The sequence below is a fragment of the Chaetodon trifascialis genome, chromosome 10 (assembly GCF_039877785.1).
Source record: "Chaetodon trifascialis isolate fChaTrf1 chromosome 10, fChaTrf1.hap1, whole genome shotgun sequence".
Classification (NCBI taxonomy): domain Eukaryota; kingdom Metazoa; phylum Chordata; class Actinopteri; order Chaetodontiformes; family Chaetodontidae; genus Chaetodon; species Chaetodon trifascialis.
In genome coordinates, this window is record NC_092065.1 from 23336043 (window position 1) to 23356132 (window position 20090).

Here is a 20090-nt window from a genome sequence, read left to right on the forward strand (position 1 = left end):
GACAAGACAAAAGTGTGATTTTTTTTGTGTGTATGATGCATACATTTAACACTGCTTTATATACATACAACTGTATGTGAACAGAAAATCTTTCAAACACAGTACAGTGACATAAAGCTCCAGAGGGATAATCAATCTCCTTCTCTCCTGCATACCGACAACTTACAATGACAATGCAACTACAAATGAACAGAACTGTTTTCCCCTGGAAAATGTAGAAATGTGAACAGGCAATGACTGAAGCCAAAACCTGGACACCCTTTCATGGTTTTTCACAGTGTAAGCTCCAATAACTTTGCCAATAAAACCCGCTGAAAAGTAATCTGATCTATTAAGTTGAAAAGAACCGTTAATGTGTTGATATAATAAAAGTGGTAGCTTTCAGAACATTTAAACCTGCACTAGTCACCAACGTGTGCTACAGCAGAAGGCTTTTGTAACGTGAGTGCACAGCAACAGTTTGGGGGTTTATTTGTCCATCCTTCGTCTTTTGGGCAGTCGAAGCCTCTCTGTGTTGAGGAACTGTTCGATTTTGGAGATATGGGCTCTGAATGATGACTGCTGCTCTTCCCTCTCCTGAGAGCAGAGGGGTTCCCGGTCCGGCTCTGAGCTCGGACCTGCAGCTGAGGCGGGAGCTCTGCTGCACCTGCTGTAAGCAGACACCAACGTGAACTTGTTTTAGTCAGCAATTATAATACTATGACTCCAAATGATAGAACTCCTGCAGATACACAACCAGACGCATTATGAACCCACTTTAAAACAATGACCTAACCTGCATGGTGCAGCAGTGTTGAGCATTAAGAGTGTTTGTCCTCACTCTCGCTGCTCTGGCTGTGCAGCAGCAACATCTGGCTAACTTCTAGGCTGACAACACCAATAAGGTCTGCTCTGCATAAATGTTAGTTTGTGAAATATGTAAACACTGCAAAATCTGCATCATCCTTTGTCAATTTAGCATTTAATTCCATAGTTTTTTTAAATATCAAATTATCAAGCATGATGCCTGTCCGGCTGGTCCAGGACATTTTCATTCAGCTAGCTAGAGACATGAGACCACATCAGGTTCAAACAACACCGGTGACTCTGCAACCTCTGCTGTATTACTCACATTTCCAGTAAGCTCTTCCCAACAATGTGCGGATTTAAAACTTAAAACTATCTTGAAACTACAATGGCAGTCAAATTGTACGTCTTCCTGTAGGGTATACTGCTTACCCTGGGGTGGTCCGCCACGACTGTCTGCTGCCTGTGATGGAGGATGTGGAGACTGGAAAAGAAGTGATGGACAGAGACGCTCTGCTCCCCTATGTAAAAAACGACAGCAAGAAGTACAAAGAGTAGAACACAACCCTCTAAAGTAAAACAGTGGATGCTTGTCTTCTATCTAAAGGATTCATTATTTCTTAAGCCTCAGTGCCTTCTGAGGAAACGTCGTAGTGAAAGGAGCATTAACCGATAAACAAATGCAGAGCAGACAATAACCAGCAGCAATTGATACGTAACAGTATCCAGACCAGAGAAAGTAGCCGGGCCCAGACTGAACTCTGTGTGACATTCCCAGTGTTCAGAGTCTGCAGAAAATAAGGGCTTTGGCCCTCGCTGCAATTTGTTTAACTATCAGAGCAGTTTTTCTTTCTCATACTCTCGCCATATTGCACTCTATCTCCCTCGATTGCCAGCACCTGGATCTTATAAAACACGGAGTGACAGTTTGTGGTGATGGTGACAAAAGAGAGCAGGAGAGTGTGTGAGAGTGCAAAAGCAACGTAGAGAATGAGAAAGAGAGAACGAGCGACAGGATGGAGAAAGTGAGTTAGTGAGAGATGGATGATGAAGTGAGAGAGCGAGGGGATGGATAAAGACTGAGTGAGTGAGAGAGGAGAGGTACCCAAGCATCATTAGGTCGGTTTTCTTGCACAGGTCGTTCATTCTCTGTCTGTCTGGCTGTCCACAGGATGTCTCTGCATTCAGCATACATCAGCTACATCCCTTCACTCAACACCTGACTGAACATTTGTCAAACTTTCATACATGTAAAATCTTTCTCAGATATTCTGCACATTCTGTTAATTGTGTTGGCCCGAGCTAATATTTGCTTACTCTCACATTTGGACTTTTTTGGACCACAAAAATGTTGGAAAAAGCATCTAATGTCTACTTCTTATGACGACATGTCAGCTTGATGGAACAGACGTATTCGTTGAGCTCTAGCACACATTTCCCCCGAGGTCCACTCACACACATTTTATAAAACGACCAAATCATTTGATAGAGAGAATATCTTAAAAGGGTCATTCTCACGTCATCTGAGACGTGTTTCTAAGTGAACATCACACTGTGGCCATTTCCTGCTGTTCAGTGTCAAGCTGTAACGTGGAACAATGTTGTGGCTTTGCTGTGATTAAATATACTTGGCCATGGGCTTTAACAGCTGAAATTAAATTTTCCACATAGGTGAAAGATGAGCTCATACAGTGAGGAATCATTAATACATCAGGAGATATAGGAGCATATAAATCATGTGCTGTTTTACCTGTAACATGTGAATCAGGCTGGTGGTTAACAGCGTGCGGAGCGTAATGTAACTTCAGAGTTTGTCACAAAGGAGCAGCGTCTTACATCATAACAGGCTCAGTAACTGACCCTGTTTGCTGTTGCTGTCTCTCCCGTATCCGTCCACTCTCCCTGCTGGTGTCTCCTTGAGGAAGCCGCAGTCCCAGAGAAACTGGAGGCATTCGACAGATCTGACGCTCTGGTCACCACCGAGGGGACTAGGAAGAATGAGGTGAGATGGCAAGATCATCAAGAATACGAGAATGAATGATTAGTAGAGATGGTACGAACTACAGATGTACACCGAGTGCACTGTGTCAAAGGTCAGCGGTGGATCTACGGAGCAACGCCGCTGTGTTCCACAATAGCCGAATGCTTTTCAATGGAAGGGGTCATACAGTATCAGCTCAACAGTCACCTTTGTTCTGCTTGCCTTTGAGGAACACAGGGACTGTGCTGGAGGGCTGTCGGAGGACTCCAAAAGGAACTCTTGTATTTTGCTCAAACACAGATCCCTGAAAACACACCAATGTGCACGTTACACAGAAGAAAACAGCCAGTGTAAAAGTCCTGCTCATGCTAATTTCTCAATGCTGCTACATCTGGCATTTTGACCTTTATTCTTGCTTTAAAGCAAACCTATTTGAAACCTTCGTGTAAAGCTACATCCACACGTCTGCAAAGTAGTGAGTTACTAAATGGTGATGCTTGCATTTTTGAATTGTGATACCTGAACAAAGTGATGCAGAACGGAGACATCAGTCTTAGCTCTTGGGTCTACTGAACTGGCCCAGTCAAATGACGGCCTGTATGTCTTATCGCTCATTAGCTCGTTAGCATCCTCAAGGGACGTTTCTTTTGCTGGAGACGGCGCATAACATTTAGTGCTGCTGGTCTCTGGCAAAGCACCATTGTCATTCCCAAGACTTGAATGGACATCGGTTTTAGTCGTCTTTGCACCTCCTTCATCCTCTGCTTTGTCATCTTTCATGTTCTCCTGATAGCTGCTGGTCTCAGATTTACTTTCCACAGTGTCCACTGTGACTTCCTTCAGAATGGATTTTTCCACAGCTCCCCGGACAGTCTCACTGTTTTCACATGTGTCTCCATTCGACTGACCTTCCACCTTCTTACATACAGAAGAATCATCATCCTCGTCATCAGGTATCAGGGACCTCAGCTGTCCACGCTGCTGCTCTGGGATTTCCTGACTGTGAGGGAATGCTTGTGGTTCAGCTCTCACATGCGTATCAAGCATTTCATCCGTTTGCTTCATATCAGAAGGATTACTAGGTGGTGTTTGTGTTGCAGTTGTCTCCTGGATACAGATAATGTTATCTGACTGAAATGCATTATTGGTCTGTGAGTTACAAACACTGTACTGATTCAGAGGTCCAGAAAGTTCAGTGGGGATGTTGGGAGCTGATTTGTCGGACGGCTTCTCTTCTGCGGTTTTCACAGAGATCTGATGAGCTGAGTCTTGAGCAGAGTGTTGGGCCTCATCATGACAGGGGGTGTGCACTTCTCTCCTAATCTCATATCCCGTACTCACAAGACTGGAGTCTGCAACCTTCTCAATGGTCTGAGAGCAGTCTGAGGGTTCACAGGCAGCCAGCGGTGGCTCAGTATGCCTCAAGCCAATGACCTGCTGTGTGTTGCTCTGCTCGGCAGTTGTGTCAGTAGTCGTCTGGGTCGGTCTCTGGGTTTCTGGCGTGCGTGGCCCTGTCGTTCCTCTCTCTTCCACTCCATCTGGCCCATCTCCCTCTGCGCTATCTTTTGTTTCTGTTCCAGGCTGTTTGGTGTCTCCTGCATCTTGCGCTGACCTCTGGCTATCCTCTCTGTCTGCTCTATCGGCTGCTTGGGCCATGAGCGTTCCTCTCTTTCCGCCAGCGCCTCCTCCCTCCTTCACCTCTTTTCCTTGGATTTCTCTATCACACGGCTGCTCCTCATTTCTTCGCTCCTCTTTTCTGTTGCTTTTTCCTAGTATCACCTCACCTTTCTCACTCATTTCTCCGTCCCCTTCATCGCTCTTTCCATCGACAGACCTCTGGTCAGGGCTCGATGCAGCTGATGTGTCCCTCACACAGCTACCTTTGCTAATCAGCAGCCCGTTATCAGACAAAGAGGACGTAGCATGAATTAAACCCGAAACATCATTGGAATCCGTCTCGCTTGCGTTGGAGTTGTTTATGTGTTTGTCTGACGTGCTGCTGTCACTGTCTGTAGTTCCAGAAAGACAGAGGCTGTCCAGGTTGTTGGTGAATGGGCAGGTAAACAGGCTTACAGGGTTTAGGGGCTGTTTAAACTGAGACTGTTGCTGGTGGTTTGGGCTGTCTTGTCCTGAAAGAGAACACAACATAAATGTTTAGATAAAAAGTCTCTGCTCATAAATTAAAATGATATAAAAATGTCTTTCTGCATTCTAAATAAAGTGCTGAAGTACTAAGGTATTTTTATCGTGTGTATGCGTATTTTTAGCTGGCTGACCTCCAGTTGTTGCACTGGCACCTAGCTCAGTCACAGCTCCTGTGTCCTCCAGACTGGCTGGCTCTTCGGTCTCAGTGGGAACTAAGTGCTGCAGGCTGCCAAAGCCAGGCGGCTCAGAGCTGCAGACGGGTACATTAAGAGCTTCCTCCCCTCTGATTTTCTCCACTAAAGCGGGAAAGAGCTGAGTAGAAGCACTGAGGCTCGGACTGATGTCTCTCCTCTGTGCAGAGAAAAATAAAGTCACATGCTTGGAACATATATGTACAACACCACCTGCAGCTGAGGCCACACTCATTCACTCACTCACACTACTGTGCATGGATGGTGAATACTGGGCTGAGCTAACTGTGGGAAGTGGGAGAGCTTTCTCTGACACTGCAACCTTTTACTCTGCTATCAATGTTTTTGTTGCAGGCAGATGAGACAGCATCTACTTAGGACCTGGTGAGTGTTTATCTTTATCTTCATATGAAAAAAGTGAGGAATTTAACGATGAAACAGCACATGAAAATATTAAAAACAAACTTCCTTTTGTTGGCCCAGCTGGTTGTTGTGCTTTGCATTGTGGGACACAGTAGGCGAGACTGGAGATTTTTGCCGAATCATTAGGACATCCATATTATTTCTGGCATACCGCAGATGTTACTGTGTTTTAGCCAAATCAGTCTGTAGAACAGCAGCTTTTGAATACAGCCTGTCTCTGTACCTCCACGCTGGCCCGTGAGGCCGCTTCAGCGTGTCCCTGATGGAGCTCGTCGTAAGCCTTGCTCACTGCTCCAAGGCCCTGCTGCTCACGCTTGATGCGATCCAGAAATACTGCCTTCTGTTTAATACAACCGCACAGAGACAAATGCAACCCGACATGATGGCTCATTTCAGATGTTTCTGACGAATGCTGTTGTTAAATAAAAATGTCACCATCGCACTGCCCCGTCTCACACTCCAGTTTTTCTTCTACCTCTTTGTCCCAGCTGGTCTTGGAGGCGGTGTAGCTCTCCATCAGTCGGGCCACCTTGTCTTCCGTTGCCTTGCTTTTCTCTTGCATCACCTCATGTTCCTGCTTAAGGGCCTGCAGTAAAATTAATCACCCATAGGATTTTTAATGCAGTACTAAATTTTTATGTGTTTATTTAACGTGAACAGAAGGTCTTAAACATGGTAGGCAGAAAGAGGGCTTCTTGCTAATACAAATCAGTTGGCTTGTGTCATTTTAATAATGATTTTAATAAATTAATGAATAGGTGAATTAAAAATGAGAAGGGGGTACAGAGAGAAGAGAAGGGAATAATAAACTGCGAAGCTCGTAAATGGAGAAAAAACACACTAACTATCATTCAGTTGCAGACGGGATTATATTCACTAATGTGATATACAACAGCACGTTTACGAGGAGAAACGATGGTCATCATTTATTTCTGTCCTCGTGTAAATTCACTCCATAATCATTTAAATAGACCCTGAAAAATTCCTGATCTGTGTGGCAGGTGCAGGGTTTTACTTTGTAGGAAAAATATTTGACATTCTCCATCACTCAAATCCAATCGAATGTATTTGTTTGCATCAGTTAAAGGACGAGCACACGTTGAAATGTCAGAAATGTACGATTCTTCTGAGCTCCTGGTTTATTCCATCTTACTTAAAATATTCATTAGCCTTTTAATTATCACCTACGAACACTCAAATCATTTAAGCTCCCATTTTAATCTGAATGATTACACAATGTGATTTTTTTCCATATGTCTTTCAGCTTTATCTGTCTGAGAAGAAAAAAACAAACACTAAAAGGTGATTGGTCTAAATCCCACAATAACTGCGGGAAAGAATTTCAATCTACGTTTTTAACATGATATTATAATAAAACATCATTAGGTATTTTACACAATTGTCTCTCTCTACAAGATTAAAAGCTTTATTTTCATGTCCAACTACAAAACTGAAAAAGGTAAGGATTTTTTTTTATTCCACTCTTTTGTATATACTTATTGTTTTTAATTTGCATGCACTTGTTACTCTATCTGCTTTATTTGTGCTGCTGTAAACTAAATTTCCCCTTGTGGGACTAATGAAGGAATATTGAAGTGATGAAGATGCAGGAGGTCTGCCCTGGTTTATCATGACGATAACATGATTTACTATACTATAAAGTAGGTTTCTATTATTTTCTTGATCGTTATCTTCGTTTGAGCTCATTTCAGGTCAAATTTTAAATTCCAATTCAATTTAAATCAATTTAATCTAAAATCAAAATTTAAACTAGAATTACCACCTCACAGTTTTTGTCATAATTAGCGTAGGAATTCTAACTAAAACATTAATGAATGATACGGTGGCAGACAGGACGACGGGATATAACTCTACATCTAAAAGTTATTCAAAATAAGGCAATTTAAGACAAATATGAGAGTAAGTCTGTGCTGATGTGCACAATATGAAGAGTTATGTCCATAAACCAGCGAAGACTCTGACCTGGTACTGCTCTCCTTGTGTCTGTAGCTCCAGCTCTACTCTGCTTACTGTCTGTGTCTGACTCAACAACAGCTGCTGGGTGTGCTGCAGAGACTTCACCACCTCCTACACAAACACACACACAGAATAAAGGGATTTAGCTTAAATGCACTTTGAATTGTGGAAAGGTGAAACATAGACTAGGTAAAGCACTTTGTTCAGTATTACTCAGGACAGCAAGGCAACCTCCAAAACAGCCACACTAACAAAGTATCAGTGGAGAAAGAGCATCAAGATTAAGGCAGCGGTCACATTGTTTCCTTCCTATTTCCTAGTTTCTGACCTGCTTTTCTGCTCTTAGAGCTACATTTTCCTCCCTGAGTTTCTTGTTCATTTCCGTTTCCTAAAAAAGGAAAATATAAAAACAAAATGCATCATGATTAGCTCTCTGGCAAACTGTCAGAACCATAGTTTGATTTTGATGTGATAGAGCTCAGTATGAACCAGTTTTGGGGCTAGCACAAACAGATGGACTCCTATTGAACGACTGTTATTTACCATGTTCAGTTTGTGGTGCAGCTGCTGGATATGCTGCTCTCTGTCTGCAGGACTTCGGCTCTTGTTATGTCTAACTGCTAACATCTTGGCCTTGATCAGCTGTTTACTGACCTCCTCCAACTCCTGAAAAAGCCCAAAACATCCAATCATTTCAGGAGCACAAAATTATCCAACCCGATTCCTCTGGAATTAGTCAAGTCAGCTTACAAACTTCAGGAGCAAAAGCATTTTGTGTGACACAGTGAGATATGGATATTACATAAGATGTGATGACATGTTGCCTCAAATCATTCCAAACATCAGGGCACTTTTCCACATACCGTCTTTAGTGAGACAATAATGGCTTCTTGTTTTTCAATTGCAGAAGTCAGTTTCATATTTCTTTTCATGGCCTCATCAACTGTAAGAAACACACACGGTAAACCACCATCACACGGGATGCTATGACGATAGATACGGACAGACACTGTAGTTTAATATCTTCACTCTGGTTGTTCTGTGTCCTTTACAGTAAATGACGAGTGTAAGACTTTCAGGGATGTCACAGGACGTCTACTTTAAATATGTAACAGCTGTGGCAGAATGAGCCTTCTGCCTTCACATAAACAGAGATACTGTGCTGTAGGAATTTGAGATAAATGTGCTTAAAATGGGCAATGGAGCTGTGACTATGTAACCGGCTACAATTTAAGATTACAATGGTCACCTGATAATATAAAGCCTTCCACTGTTAACAGCACATATTTCATATTGTCATTTGTCCTGATAACAACAGCGAGCTAATGTGATTCTGCAGCATGCACAGTACTGTATATGTTACTGTAAGCCTCCAGAGAAGAGGCTATCTACTACTGTCGACATTCATGACATGAAAAAAGTGTGAGTTGACTGGACCATCTGACTGGCAACATGTGATTTAAACAGCTATGATTTCAGTCGAAATCATACTCAGTCGATTTCCGGCGGGCCAAAACTACGTGACATTGCACACTGAACCTTGAGGCTTCTGGGATAGAGCAGCATAAAATAACGCCCGTCTCCTCTATTGTCAGCTGGCAACAAATAGAGGAAGCTACGCTGGATACGTGGTTAACAGAAGTGGACAGCTGAAGAGCAGCAAATTGTCTCATTTAACAGGATGCATACTTGTTGTCGACAGCATGGATCCACAGAGCCTGGCCTGCTGGTATTCGTGCTGTGGGAATGTTTTAGTGGCTCACATAAAGCCCCGTGGTAGCACAGTCTAACACTACACTGCTGCTGACCCGGGAGATCAATTCATGGCCACTGTGACTGAATGTCAAAATATCCTGTGGGAGCATTTAAAGGAACATGACAGTGATCTCTGCTCATTACCCAGATCCCGACCCCAAAACGATATCTTGGAGATGAAGTGAAACTGGATGTTTTCAGGGACGAATGTGCTGTGGAAAACTCTGAAAGAGCTGAGTCAGACCGCTGTATCGAGTCAGTGAGGACCAACATCCCTGTGAGTTGTTTCCAGCACCTTGTTACATTTGTAACCTAAAGAATTCAGGCTGTTCTGGGGCAAAACAGGGCCCCTTCTGCTAACGTCTAATGCACACGTACTTTAGCTCAGTAACATTCAGTAGCGCGTTCTGTATGTGTCCTGATCTATGCAGCATGTTGTTAGTGCAGATGTGTCTTTGCACCATTGTATAATTTATAAATCTATAACCATCAACACACGTGTCCTTCTGTGCTATCCATCCATTCATTACCATTTTCCTCTAGGTTTTCGTGGGCCTGCTTGACCATGGCGCACTGCTTCGACAGAGCACTGAAACGCCTCTCAACCTCCCCCAGCTGGTTCAAGTGGCTGTCCTTTGACCTGCTCTGCAATGCTAGTTTCTGTTCCTGTGGAAGGGGAAGAGTTGGAACAGACAAGGGAACGAGCGCCCTCGACAGAGAGAAAAATCCAAGAAAAAAGCTGCCATAGCACAGACGGCTGTGTAATCCACAGATGTGTGAAAGTACAGAGCAGAAACATTACAGCAATACATACTTGGCTTCAAAAATACTCCAAGAATGAATGAATGAATGAATACATAGATGAATGAGGATGTAAAATGTTTCTTTTCTGAAAGCAAGAGTTCAATACACGTCTTTGCTGTCTTGCCAAGAGTTTGATGACAAGATCATGTCTGTCTGTTAACAGCTAACAGCTGGTTAATTAAGCCTAGCATAAATACTAGTGGCAGAGGGCAACAGCTATGTCCGGTTTACAAAATCCACTTACAAAAGGGCAACTCTTCAAATGTGTTGCTTTCACACGTTGGATTTTGTATTGATTAAACATATAAATTCAATGTGTCAATTAGTGAGCTTTAGAGGTTCTGGTAGGTGGATTTGTGTCAACTTTGGACTGTCGGGCTAGTTGTTTCCCCCTACTTCCAGTGTTTCTGTCAAGCTAAGCTAACTGGCTGCTGGCTCGAAAGTCTGTGCTCATTTTGTCAGACATAGAATGCTACAGGGGAAACAGCTGTCAAGCGAATGAGAGGATCATGGTTTAACACAGCTAACGCCTGTCTCTTTTCTGTGGGATGAAAGAATCAACTCAGCGCATGCCTCAGAGCGCTTTATCGCTCTTCAAACTGCCATTACACTTTGATTGTCTGTATCAAGCTGAGCAGATTCTTTTCTTCCCTCTCGCTGTCCCACTCACTCCCTTCGCTCTCATTCTCACTCCCTCCCTGGCCTCTCTCCGACACACCAGCTCACTTCGACTCACTCTGCTGAGCCACCGTTATGTGAGGAAGGTTAAACTGAGCGAGGCCCAGTTATAAAATATTTTAATAGAGATATTTTCTCTGCTGTGCTGGCAGTTCAAAGTGTCACACACTCCCTATCCGTTACTCCTGATGAGCTCTTCCCCCCAAACCCATCTCTCCTTAGCACCATTCCCTCATCCTCCTCTTTTAATTTTTCTTCCTCCCACCCATCCTCTGTCAACAGTTTGTGCAAGAGGAAAATCCTTCCTTACCAGCTCGCTTGATTTCTTCTCCAAGTTGTACTTCAGTAACTGCAAAACAGCAGTAAAAGAAACTCAACATGATAAAGGGTTTCAGCTCTGATGAGCAGAGCAATGCGTGTTACTGTGTGTGAATTTGAGGTTTTCCACGCTTTTCTTCACACAAACCCAACATAACACATTTGTGTACACATTAAATCAACACACACAGAACAGCTCGTGGATGGACGTTCAGGTGAGACTGAGGTGTCAGCTGCTGTTTCCAAGGTCAAGAATGAACTCTTTACTTTTACAACAATGTGGATGAGAGGTCCTATTTATCATCTATATGCAATTATGTCCCAGATGTGATCAAATGTGCTGCCTCTGTCTTGATGTAGGGCTGCGGGTAATGATTGCCTTCACTAACGAGTAATAGTGAGAAATATCACTATATCAGGCACCTGGGGTGACATCTTCAAATGTCATGTTTTGTAAAACCAACCCAAAGATATTCAACTTACAATGATTCAAAACAGACAGTCTTCACATGGTGAAGGTGGAACTAGAGCTAACTATGACTCACACGATCGATTGTGAAAACTAACGTTCTGTCTCTAAGTTAGCTGAGTGTCCACTCAAACCTTCACGACAGGCTGCCTGGACAGTATCAGATTTTGGGCATCATTTATTATACAACCAGCTCTTCGTTAAGCGGTATCAGTGGGGTTCTCATTCTGGGGATCCAGACCCTCAGGGGGGTCATCAAATAACTTTTAAGGGGTTACTTGCATGTTGATTTACGGGTTAGGAGTTTATGGCTTTTCTGATTTTTGTCAAATGTTTGTTTTCCTATTGACTGGGAGGTCTGGGAGGAAACAATTAGGTCCCGGTACACTATAGCACGAGACATGCAGACACGGATTATTTCATTCAGAATATTGAACAGGAACTATTGGACTCCAGCAAAAATGGCCAGGTTGGGACTTTGGGAGAATGATGAGTGTTGGAGATGTAAGAGGGAAAGGGGCACACTGGTGCATATGTTCAATGAATATGAGATGGTGCACAACCATTGGGTGGCTATTATCCAAAGTATTAATAAAGTACTGAAGGTAGAGTTCAGGGAGGGGGCAGCTTTATGTATTCTGGGTATTTTGCCGAGGAAATGCGCACATGGGTGAAACTGGCTCTTGCAACAGGAAACAGGGTCGTCTTGAGACACTGGAAGTCAGGAGACAAGATCAGTTTTAAGGAATGGAGAGATGAACTAACCGAGATAGCTTCTTTTCAACAACTTATTTCTAAGATTAATAATAATTTAGATCTCTTTTTGAAGGTATGGGCTCCTTATCTGGAAATAATTGGAAGGCGACGATCATGATGGCTAATACCTGTATGCTCCCCCATGTACCTTTTTTACTTGTTTTGTATTTTTCATCTTAATTATTACTGTATGATTATTATTAATTATTAATTGTATTTTTATTATTAATGTTTTTTTGTATTATTTCTTATTTTTCATTCAGTGTGTTTTGCTTGTTACTGTCAGGTTTGTTCTATTTTTCTTAAAATGCCGAGTTGAACTCGTTTGCAATGTATGGATCTGCACACTGGCTGTGCATTTGTAAAGAAAAGTCAATAAAGAAGTTAAATCACATGTTTGTTTTGTTTTGTTTTTTCCTCACAAAATACCAAATCTTCTCTTCTAATGATTAATCAGAAAAAGCAGCACAAAAGCAGGAAGCATGCTTTCATCACGTGCAAACGCGGCCGGTGACTTCGCTCTGCTTCATGTGTCAAAGGGGACAGATTGAGAAGCCACGCTTACGTCTACCAGCCTGCATGTAAAGACAAGCCATTCTTTGACACCAGGAGACAATGCAGCAATTTGCTGATCTTAGTAATATCATTGTTTCAATCCAAAAACAAAGTCTACCTGCAGTCTACATTGAGATTACATTTGCCTTGTTTATTCATCTAGTTCTGGGCAGGTATACCTCTATCATTAGTTTGATTCTGAGATAAATACTGAAGCACATTACGATGGATATTCATCATCCAGGTTATTTATTGAGATTAAAATAACTGCTGAGATGCATTATTTAGATTTAATTATAGATTAATTGAACCATACTGTTCCAGTGGAGCTCAAATTTGTAATTTAGCAGATCGTCAAGGTACAGCAATTAAATCACTTCAATCCCAACTGCCACTGATGTGAAAATGTGTTAAATTAAAGGAATCCACCAGACCGTGTCCCAGCAATGAACACCACTGGGCCTCACTTTAGCCAAACATGGCAGTCGGTGTCTCCCAGATAGAATATCAAAAACAGTCTCTATTGTCTCTGTAACACGGCTGGGTTGTTAAAGTGCAGCGGACCATGGGGACGGCTGTATATCACCTCTGTGGTGTCAAGCCCGAAGACGAACGCTCTGGGAGCCAGACTGGATCCGGCCTGTGCGCTAAAACCCTCTGCTGCCCTTGACTATGGTTGGACATGTGCTTTCTTGATTTACTTTTCTCTTTGAACAGCTAAAATTATTTTTCCTGATTTGAATAAATAGCGAGAGACAGACAGGACGAAAGACGGAGAGAAAGGTGACGGGGTGAGTGGGAGTGCTGGTGTGAGAGCTAGAGACAGAATGAGAGAGAAGAGGCTGTGATGTTTGGAGGTTTTTGGGACAGCGTCAAGTTAGAAAATTAATAAATACAAATTGGAGGTTATGATGCTGGTGGCTAAATGGCCATCTCCATTGGATAAAGAGGTTAAATCTAACTGGTCAGCACAGGATTTAGGGGTGTAACCATTATGATCACCTCGGAAGCATCGCAAAGCAAATTATGGTGGATTAATTACTCAAGATAAGATCATATTTGGTGGTCTGCTGTATTTTTTCAGTCATTACCCATCTGCCTAGCAGGATCCATCTTCAAAATGCACAACAATTTGATTTCCACATTCATTTGGCAGAAGAGGAAACCTAAGATTAAAGTGTTACTGGGCAGCACAACCTCACTGAATGCGTGACCGCAGCACACAAGTCGGCTTGGATTAGAAGAAAAATTCATGTCCACTAATGCATCTGGAGATGTTACCATTTTTGGAGCACAACAGCTGGAGAAAACTTGGTCTGGTCACTGGAGAGTAAAGACAGTGGAAGAACCTTCATCAACCTTGATCGAATGTGGATTTTCTGGCAGGTTAATCAGATGTTGGGTTTAGGGAGTGGACAAAGAGAGGGCTTATTACAATAGACCAAATGTCTGAGGGGAAATTTTCAAATCATTTAAACACTTATTATAAACAAAATAAATTTGGTTTATACTGCAAAGGTTTTTATTGTTGCTTACAAGTGACAAATTTAAAATCACTTCAGGAATGGACCAAATTGAAATCGATCACCCGCTGCCATAGAAATTTTTCTAATAAAGATTACAGAAGAAAAGAGAACAAATACATAAACGCTTACAATCACATGTGTCAGGAAGATGGAGATGAACGTTATCATCAAAGATGAAACATGCGAAGAAGTGCGAAATAATTCAAGTGGAAATTAAGAATGAGGGATTTTAGAAAATAAATCATATTAGCAAAAAATAAAAAATGACATTTTTATCTTGGCTCAAACCACTGCACCCACCCGTCATCACTGGCAAAACAGCTTAATGAAAGTGTACTCAATGGAAAAATAACAGCAAAACTCCATGTAAGGCAGACATGTTTTAAACCGATGAGCTCCTGGTGAAAAGGTGCTGTGCTGACTTTGTTATGAATTTTCAATTTATTAAATTTTGTCTGAGACTCAGCTGTGCCTAATTCAAATGTGTATAAGCACAAAAAACATTTTGTGAGGCTGTGAGCGTTGCATATCTCAGTACCTGCAGCGACTTCAGCTCTTCTTTTAAGTTGTTAATCTCCTTTTCTTTTAAGTCAGCACTGACCTGGTATTTCCCCTGAAATGTTAGATTATTATTGTGAGTGTCAAAAAGGCAATAAATACCAAAAGCACAGCACAAAAGAATTCACTGCAGGGGCCAAGATTGTGCAACTGAGATGAGTGAATTTACTACTCCACTAAAAACATTAATTGAATAAAACACTCTGAGTATCAGGTTGACATGTTTGGGAAGAAGCTCTTCATACCTTCTCCTCCTCAATGTTTCTTATTTTGGCCTGAAACTTGAGAAAAGAAAAGGATCTGAAGGGTTTAATGCATTGTTAAAAGTCCTGCTTTAGATTTTTTAATTTAAACTGTAACCATGCAGTGAAAACATACCTGCTTCTTCACACTGATAAGTGACTCTGCGTGCTGGTTTGCCACTGTTTCACTCTGATGTTGTAGGGACTCCTGACATACAGGACAAGATAAAGTAATGACAAAATGTACTATTTATTTAATAAGAATACAAGTGCCCACAATCTTTGTACAAGCTACTAAAGATGCTGATGTAAAGGCAGCCAGGCCTCGCTGTACCTTCTCCCACTCCAGCTCCTGTTTCTTCAACACCAGTTTACTGATCTGATCCTCAAAGCGTGTCTCTGCAACCTGAACCACAGACAGGCATCATTTACATAAAAACTGACCATCCTAAATAAGAGCAATCACACAGACTGAGTGAGGAGTAATTCACCATCAGACACAAGGCAACGTGGGTGCACCTAATAAATTAAATAATACGACAGTAAATTTAGATGGAGCAATGGCTGGTACAATGCAAACTTAGCAGGAACAGGACAAACTGAAAATCCGTTATCTCTTCCATTCTGTGGGCAAATAACTGTCTGGAGTTGAGCCAGAAGTGCAAACTGCACTAACCTGGTTCATCCCTCCGTATCTTTTGCAGATGCACACAGCGAAAGAAGAGGGGAGGTGATATTTGTGGAAAGCCATCCCTATCCTCCCTCTTTCCCCGGAGAAGGCAGGTAAAAGTCAATTGCTCTCTATATCCACAGGACTTTTTTATGTGCATGTGGGAGCTGGTTAACTCACTGACTTTATTTTATAAGTTCCTATTAAACTAAGCTACCAGCGTGGCATTGCACTTAAAAAAAAGGAGTGCACAGGAGATAAAGCTGTTATTTTTCCACTGAGGAATAATTATACGTGTGCATGTGTGCCCGCGCGAGAGTGTATACGTGTTTAAAAAGACACTAGAAAGCTTTATTGAGCCTGGTAATCCATGCAAATCAAAACAGGCAACTGTAGCTCAAATTTTCAAACTGCTAAATGAAACCTCACAATATGAGATTTGACTTTCAGCTGAAAGCTCACGCAACATTATATATTTGTCATGTCTTTACTGTTTTATTGCTGTTCTGAATGGATGGTTTTTAGTGGCATTAAAAAAGAAAAAATAAGCATCTGGGCATGAGAAAGCAAATGGTTCATTTCATAGTGGAGCTGGAAGAAGTTAGACAGTTTATCCTAAAGTTTTCCAGTATATGCATCATCGTGATAAGTCACAATGTGCCTTCATTTACATCTCACTTAGGATAATAAGTCTTTATTTGAAAAGTGCAAAAGGCTCCTCAGCTCACAATAAATGTCACAGGCACTCATCTTTCACATCTTTCCTCTCTGCTATAGTCTGCCGGTATAGCACATTCTCACAAACTAAAGCAGTGGGTTGTATTAAAAAAGGAAAAGCCCACTGGAATTTGACCTACTCAGGAATGTCCGGCACCATCATGACATCCCCTCGCTCCACCACAACCTCAACCTCTCCACCACATGAACGACACAACTACAAAGAGCTACTTGATAACGGCAGCGCCTGAGGAGGATCAGACTGATACAGCAGCTATGTTGCTGTCCCTCTTAACATGGCTATAACAATAAAAACAACGACCAACATCCCATTTTCGCTCCCTTCACCTTTAAGCACACTCACAATGTGTTGTCAAGTTGAAAGTACTTGCTGGAGGGTAGAAAGCTTTATTTATTTTTGTTACTTTTACAAACAAATTTCCTTTCTACTTATTGGTCAGGGGCCAAATGGTTTATGTGACCCCCATCTCGACGCAATGTGCATCATACCGAGCTGGGTCTTACTGACCAGACTGCCAAATGGGGAAGCTTCTTCCAACTCCTTCACTATTGCTATGAAATTACAATCCTCTTTAGACAGACTTGGAGCCATTACAGTCTAAGTTCTAGGCACTAAATAGTGATGTGACACAGAGGGACAAAGCAAGCGATACACAGATTTTGGCATTTCTTTGAAACCTAGTAAAGCTGAGTTTAAGTAACTGTATGGACAAATATGAGTAAATACAGTTCACTTAATTCTTCAGATCAGTGGATCCTGACATGTGGTTGGACCCTTGACGAGGAGACGCAAGACAAATCGGGGTCGTGAGATGATGAAGAAAACAGAAAAAACGTATTCCTGCGACACAAAATGATGTTCATTTATTCATACATTCCTCCAAGCTACTTTATTCTTGTCACTTACTGGTCACTTTTAGCTCCTTAGGTCTAAGAGAAGGGAAAAATCAGTTTTTGACAAACTGGTTACTACTAGTGGAAATATGCCACCAGCTACAACAGTTGGGAACCATGGCTTTAAGAAGGTCAGAAGGTTTTCCTGTTGTGCAGTAAGCACACTGTGGTGTTGTGCCTTCACAGTACTTGAAATTTTAACAAAAAGATTGTTTTTCAGTACTTCACAAATATAAAAAGGCACACACTGACAACAAATTTTAGGATTGCTACTATACCCTCCGAATATGCAGCTCCTCCACAGCCTCAAGCAGATGGGTTTTAAATTCCAACAACTGTAGTAAGATGGTGCCTCCACTTTCTGTTCGACAGCGAGACAGCTCCTGCTCCAACACAGGACCTTCTACCTGCATTAAAAAAGGAAATGCTTCTAACTTAACTTCTCAAATTGTCACCCAATCCAAGAGAAATACAGTTTGGCAATTTTAAGACAGAAAAAGTGAGGCCATATGTTGAGGCTGTAGGACAAAGGTGGTGTGTTCAAAGTAAGTTCCTCCAGCATTAAGTAAGAAAGCATGACCAAGTTCAATGAGTGATTCATCAGGTGAGCAGTTTAATAACTGCAGGAGTGTTGCAGCTTTTAATTAATATTAGCAATCATGCAGAAAAGCTTTCATGTTTTGTTTCTGAGAACAAAACTGAGATGAGCACAATACCTGGTAATAACTGGTAATTATTTATATCAGAAGTATTTTTTTAAATCTAATCTTAAAATGAATAAACAAGTCTCATGATGAATGCGCTTTGATTTGTCTTCTACTGTCAGAAGTCGTAACTTACGATGGAGTGGGTGGGGAGTGTCCCGCAGTCGGCACTGAGATCCATCAAGTTGTTTCAGGGCAGGCCAAGGTCCCACTGGGTCTCTGCTGCCTGTTAATCAAGACAGAAAAAAAAACATTTAGTTGAAAAAGGTTTACAGAATTGGCTGTTAAATAAGCAGTAACACTCTCTTCCACTTATAAGCTTATAATTACTTCCTCATCTGCAATTTTTACTGCTAAATGATTTTATTATAAATAATAGGCTAGCACTTTAAAGCCTCGTAATGCTTCTCAATCACAACAATCTAACCTAATGGCTTTGAAATAACCATTAGGGTTTTTTCTGTCTTTGTTTTACACCACTTCCACTGCGGTGAGAAGACAACACCTTGATAAGCCATCAAGGTTCAAATGAACCAGCCCATTGACACTAATAGGGGTCAGAGCAATAACACTGAATGGACAAATTGTGCTGTCAATGCTTTTTAAATTATCTAGGTTATTTAATTTGACCCGTGGATGGTCCTGTGCAACTGTCTCTGTCCCCTCGGCATAACCAAGAAACTGAGGGACACACACACTGCATACACGCAAACACACACCTAGAGGAAAATATGACTATTTAAGTGGGAGGTCTCCACTAGCCACTGATCTCTTAATAGAACAGACCTTTTTTCTCCCATTTAACCTGCGCTGGTATCAATCATGTTGGAGAATTAAATGATCCCTGCTAGAATTGGCTACTATCATAAAATGACAATGTGACCCCAGGCTGAAGAGGGAGGGGATGTGCAAACGTATGCTAGTGTGTCGAAGTGATAGTATATGTGTGTCTTATGCGCACACTGTGAATGTATATGTGACTGTGAGTAAGGGAGTAGACCACAATGTCTTTATTTGCTTCTCCTGTGATTCAGCTGAGCAGGCATTAACCACCTTCTCTAAGCCATGAAAAAGACAAATTTAAAGAAGTGCCATCCATTAAACGGGAACATTTCTGTTAAGCAACACGATGTCTGTGTTACCTTTGAGTGAGTTACACACAGGTGACAAATTAAAAGAAAAACCAGAATAAAGAAGACAAACATTACAGCGGCAGATGCATTCATAGAGGATGCAAGAAGGTACTTAATGATGAATATGGAAATAAAAAGTTATTCACTTTTTGTGGCCTTCACAGTCAACAAATCTCATCCCAGATCAACACCCATGGGAGATTTTACAGTGACGTGTTAGGCAGCACTCTCCACCATCATCAACAGAACAACAGATGAGAAAACATCTTTTGAAAGATGCTGTTTGTTCATCACTCCACTCGAGTTCAGAGACTTAGAGAAGCATAAATAAGGCACCTTACTTTTTCTTTGAATTTGTCCCCCATCTGTATCTAAGTTACTGTAATACACTGAGGCAAAGAAAGTTAAACCAGTGCCCTGAGATTATAATACAAGTCATCACAGTATAACTGACAGCAGCACAATAACAGAACGACTACAATATTGGTGTAAAGGTGCACTACAATAGGCCTTTTTAAAGGAAGACATGTTGGCATGCCACAGTAGGGATAGCAAGTGGTAAAAAATGAAATTAATGATGGCTGAATTTCATTCAGTTGCTTCACTTTCAGGGTCCTGATGTTGTTAATGCTGCCTCACTTGACTAGAACAGAGCCATTGGTACACCTGTTCAGATGTCTGCCATGGAAAAGTATTACACAGCACACTGTGTCTTAATGACAGTTTATTTTCTGACAATTTATCAATTAAGATTCTACATATTAATACTTCTCTATTCCACATCATA

At 41.6% G+C, this 20090-nt stretch overlaps 1 protein-coding gene across 1 annotated transcript; it reads right to left on the reverse strand.

The window, feature by feature from the left end:
- Positions 1–468: 468 nt before the first annotated feature.
- On the reverse strand, positions 469–18351 carry ccdc73 (coiled-coil domain containing 73). The gene is made up of 20 exons (XM_070971969.1): positions 18307–18351; positions 17745–17873; positions 15499–15570; positions 15301–15372; positions 15168–15203; positions 14903–14977; positions 11051–11089; positions 9789–9924; positions 8367–8446; positions 8047–8169; positions 7832–7891; positions 7510–7614; positions 6002–6112; positions 5735–5866; positions 5044–5263; positions 3287–4896; positions 2975–3071; positions 2647–2774; positions 1219–1307; positions 469–646 (listed from the first exon to the last, which is right to left on the reverse strand). The coding sequence occupies exons 1-20, from the start codon at positions 18349–18351 to the stop codon at positions 469–471; spliced, it is 3537 nt and encodes a 1178-aa protein (XP_070828070.1).
- Positions 18352–20090: the final 1739 nt, after the last annotated feature.

What these genes read in the sequence shown, in the direction of transcription:
- ccdc73 (XM_070971969.1), bottom strand. Translation starts at nt 18,351, where the DNA reads ATGGATCTCAGTGCCGACTGCGGGACACTCCCCACCCACTCCATC. An exon ending in TTATCAGTGTGAAGAAGCAG is followed by an intron (nt 15,204 to 15,300) that starts GTATGTTTTCAC and finishes TCTTTTCTCAAG; the next exon opens with TTTCAGGCCAAAATAAGAAA. An exon ending in AGACAGCAACAGCAAACAGG is followed by an intron (nt 1,308 to 2,646) that starts GTCAGTTACTGA and finishes TTTTTTACATAG; the next exon opens with GGGAGCAGAGCGTCTCTGTC.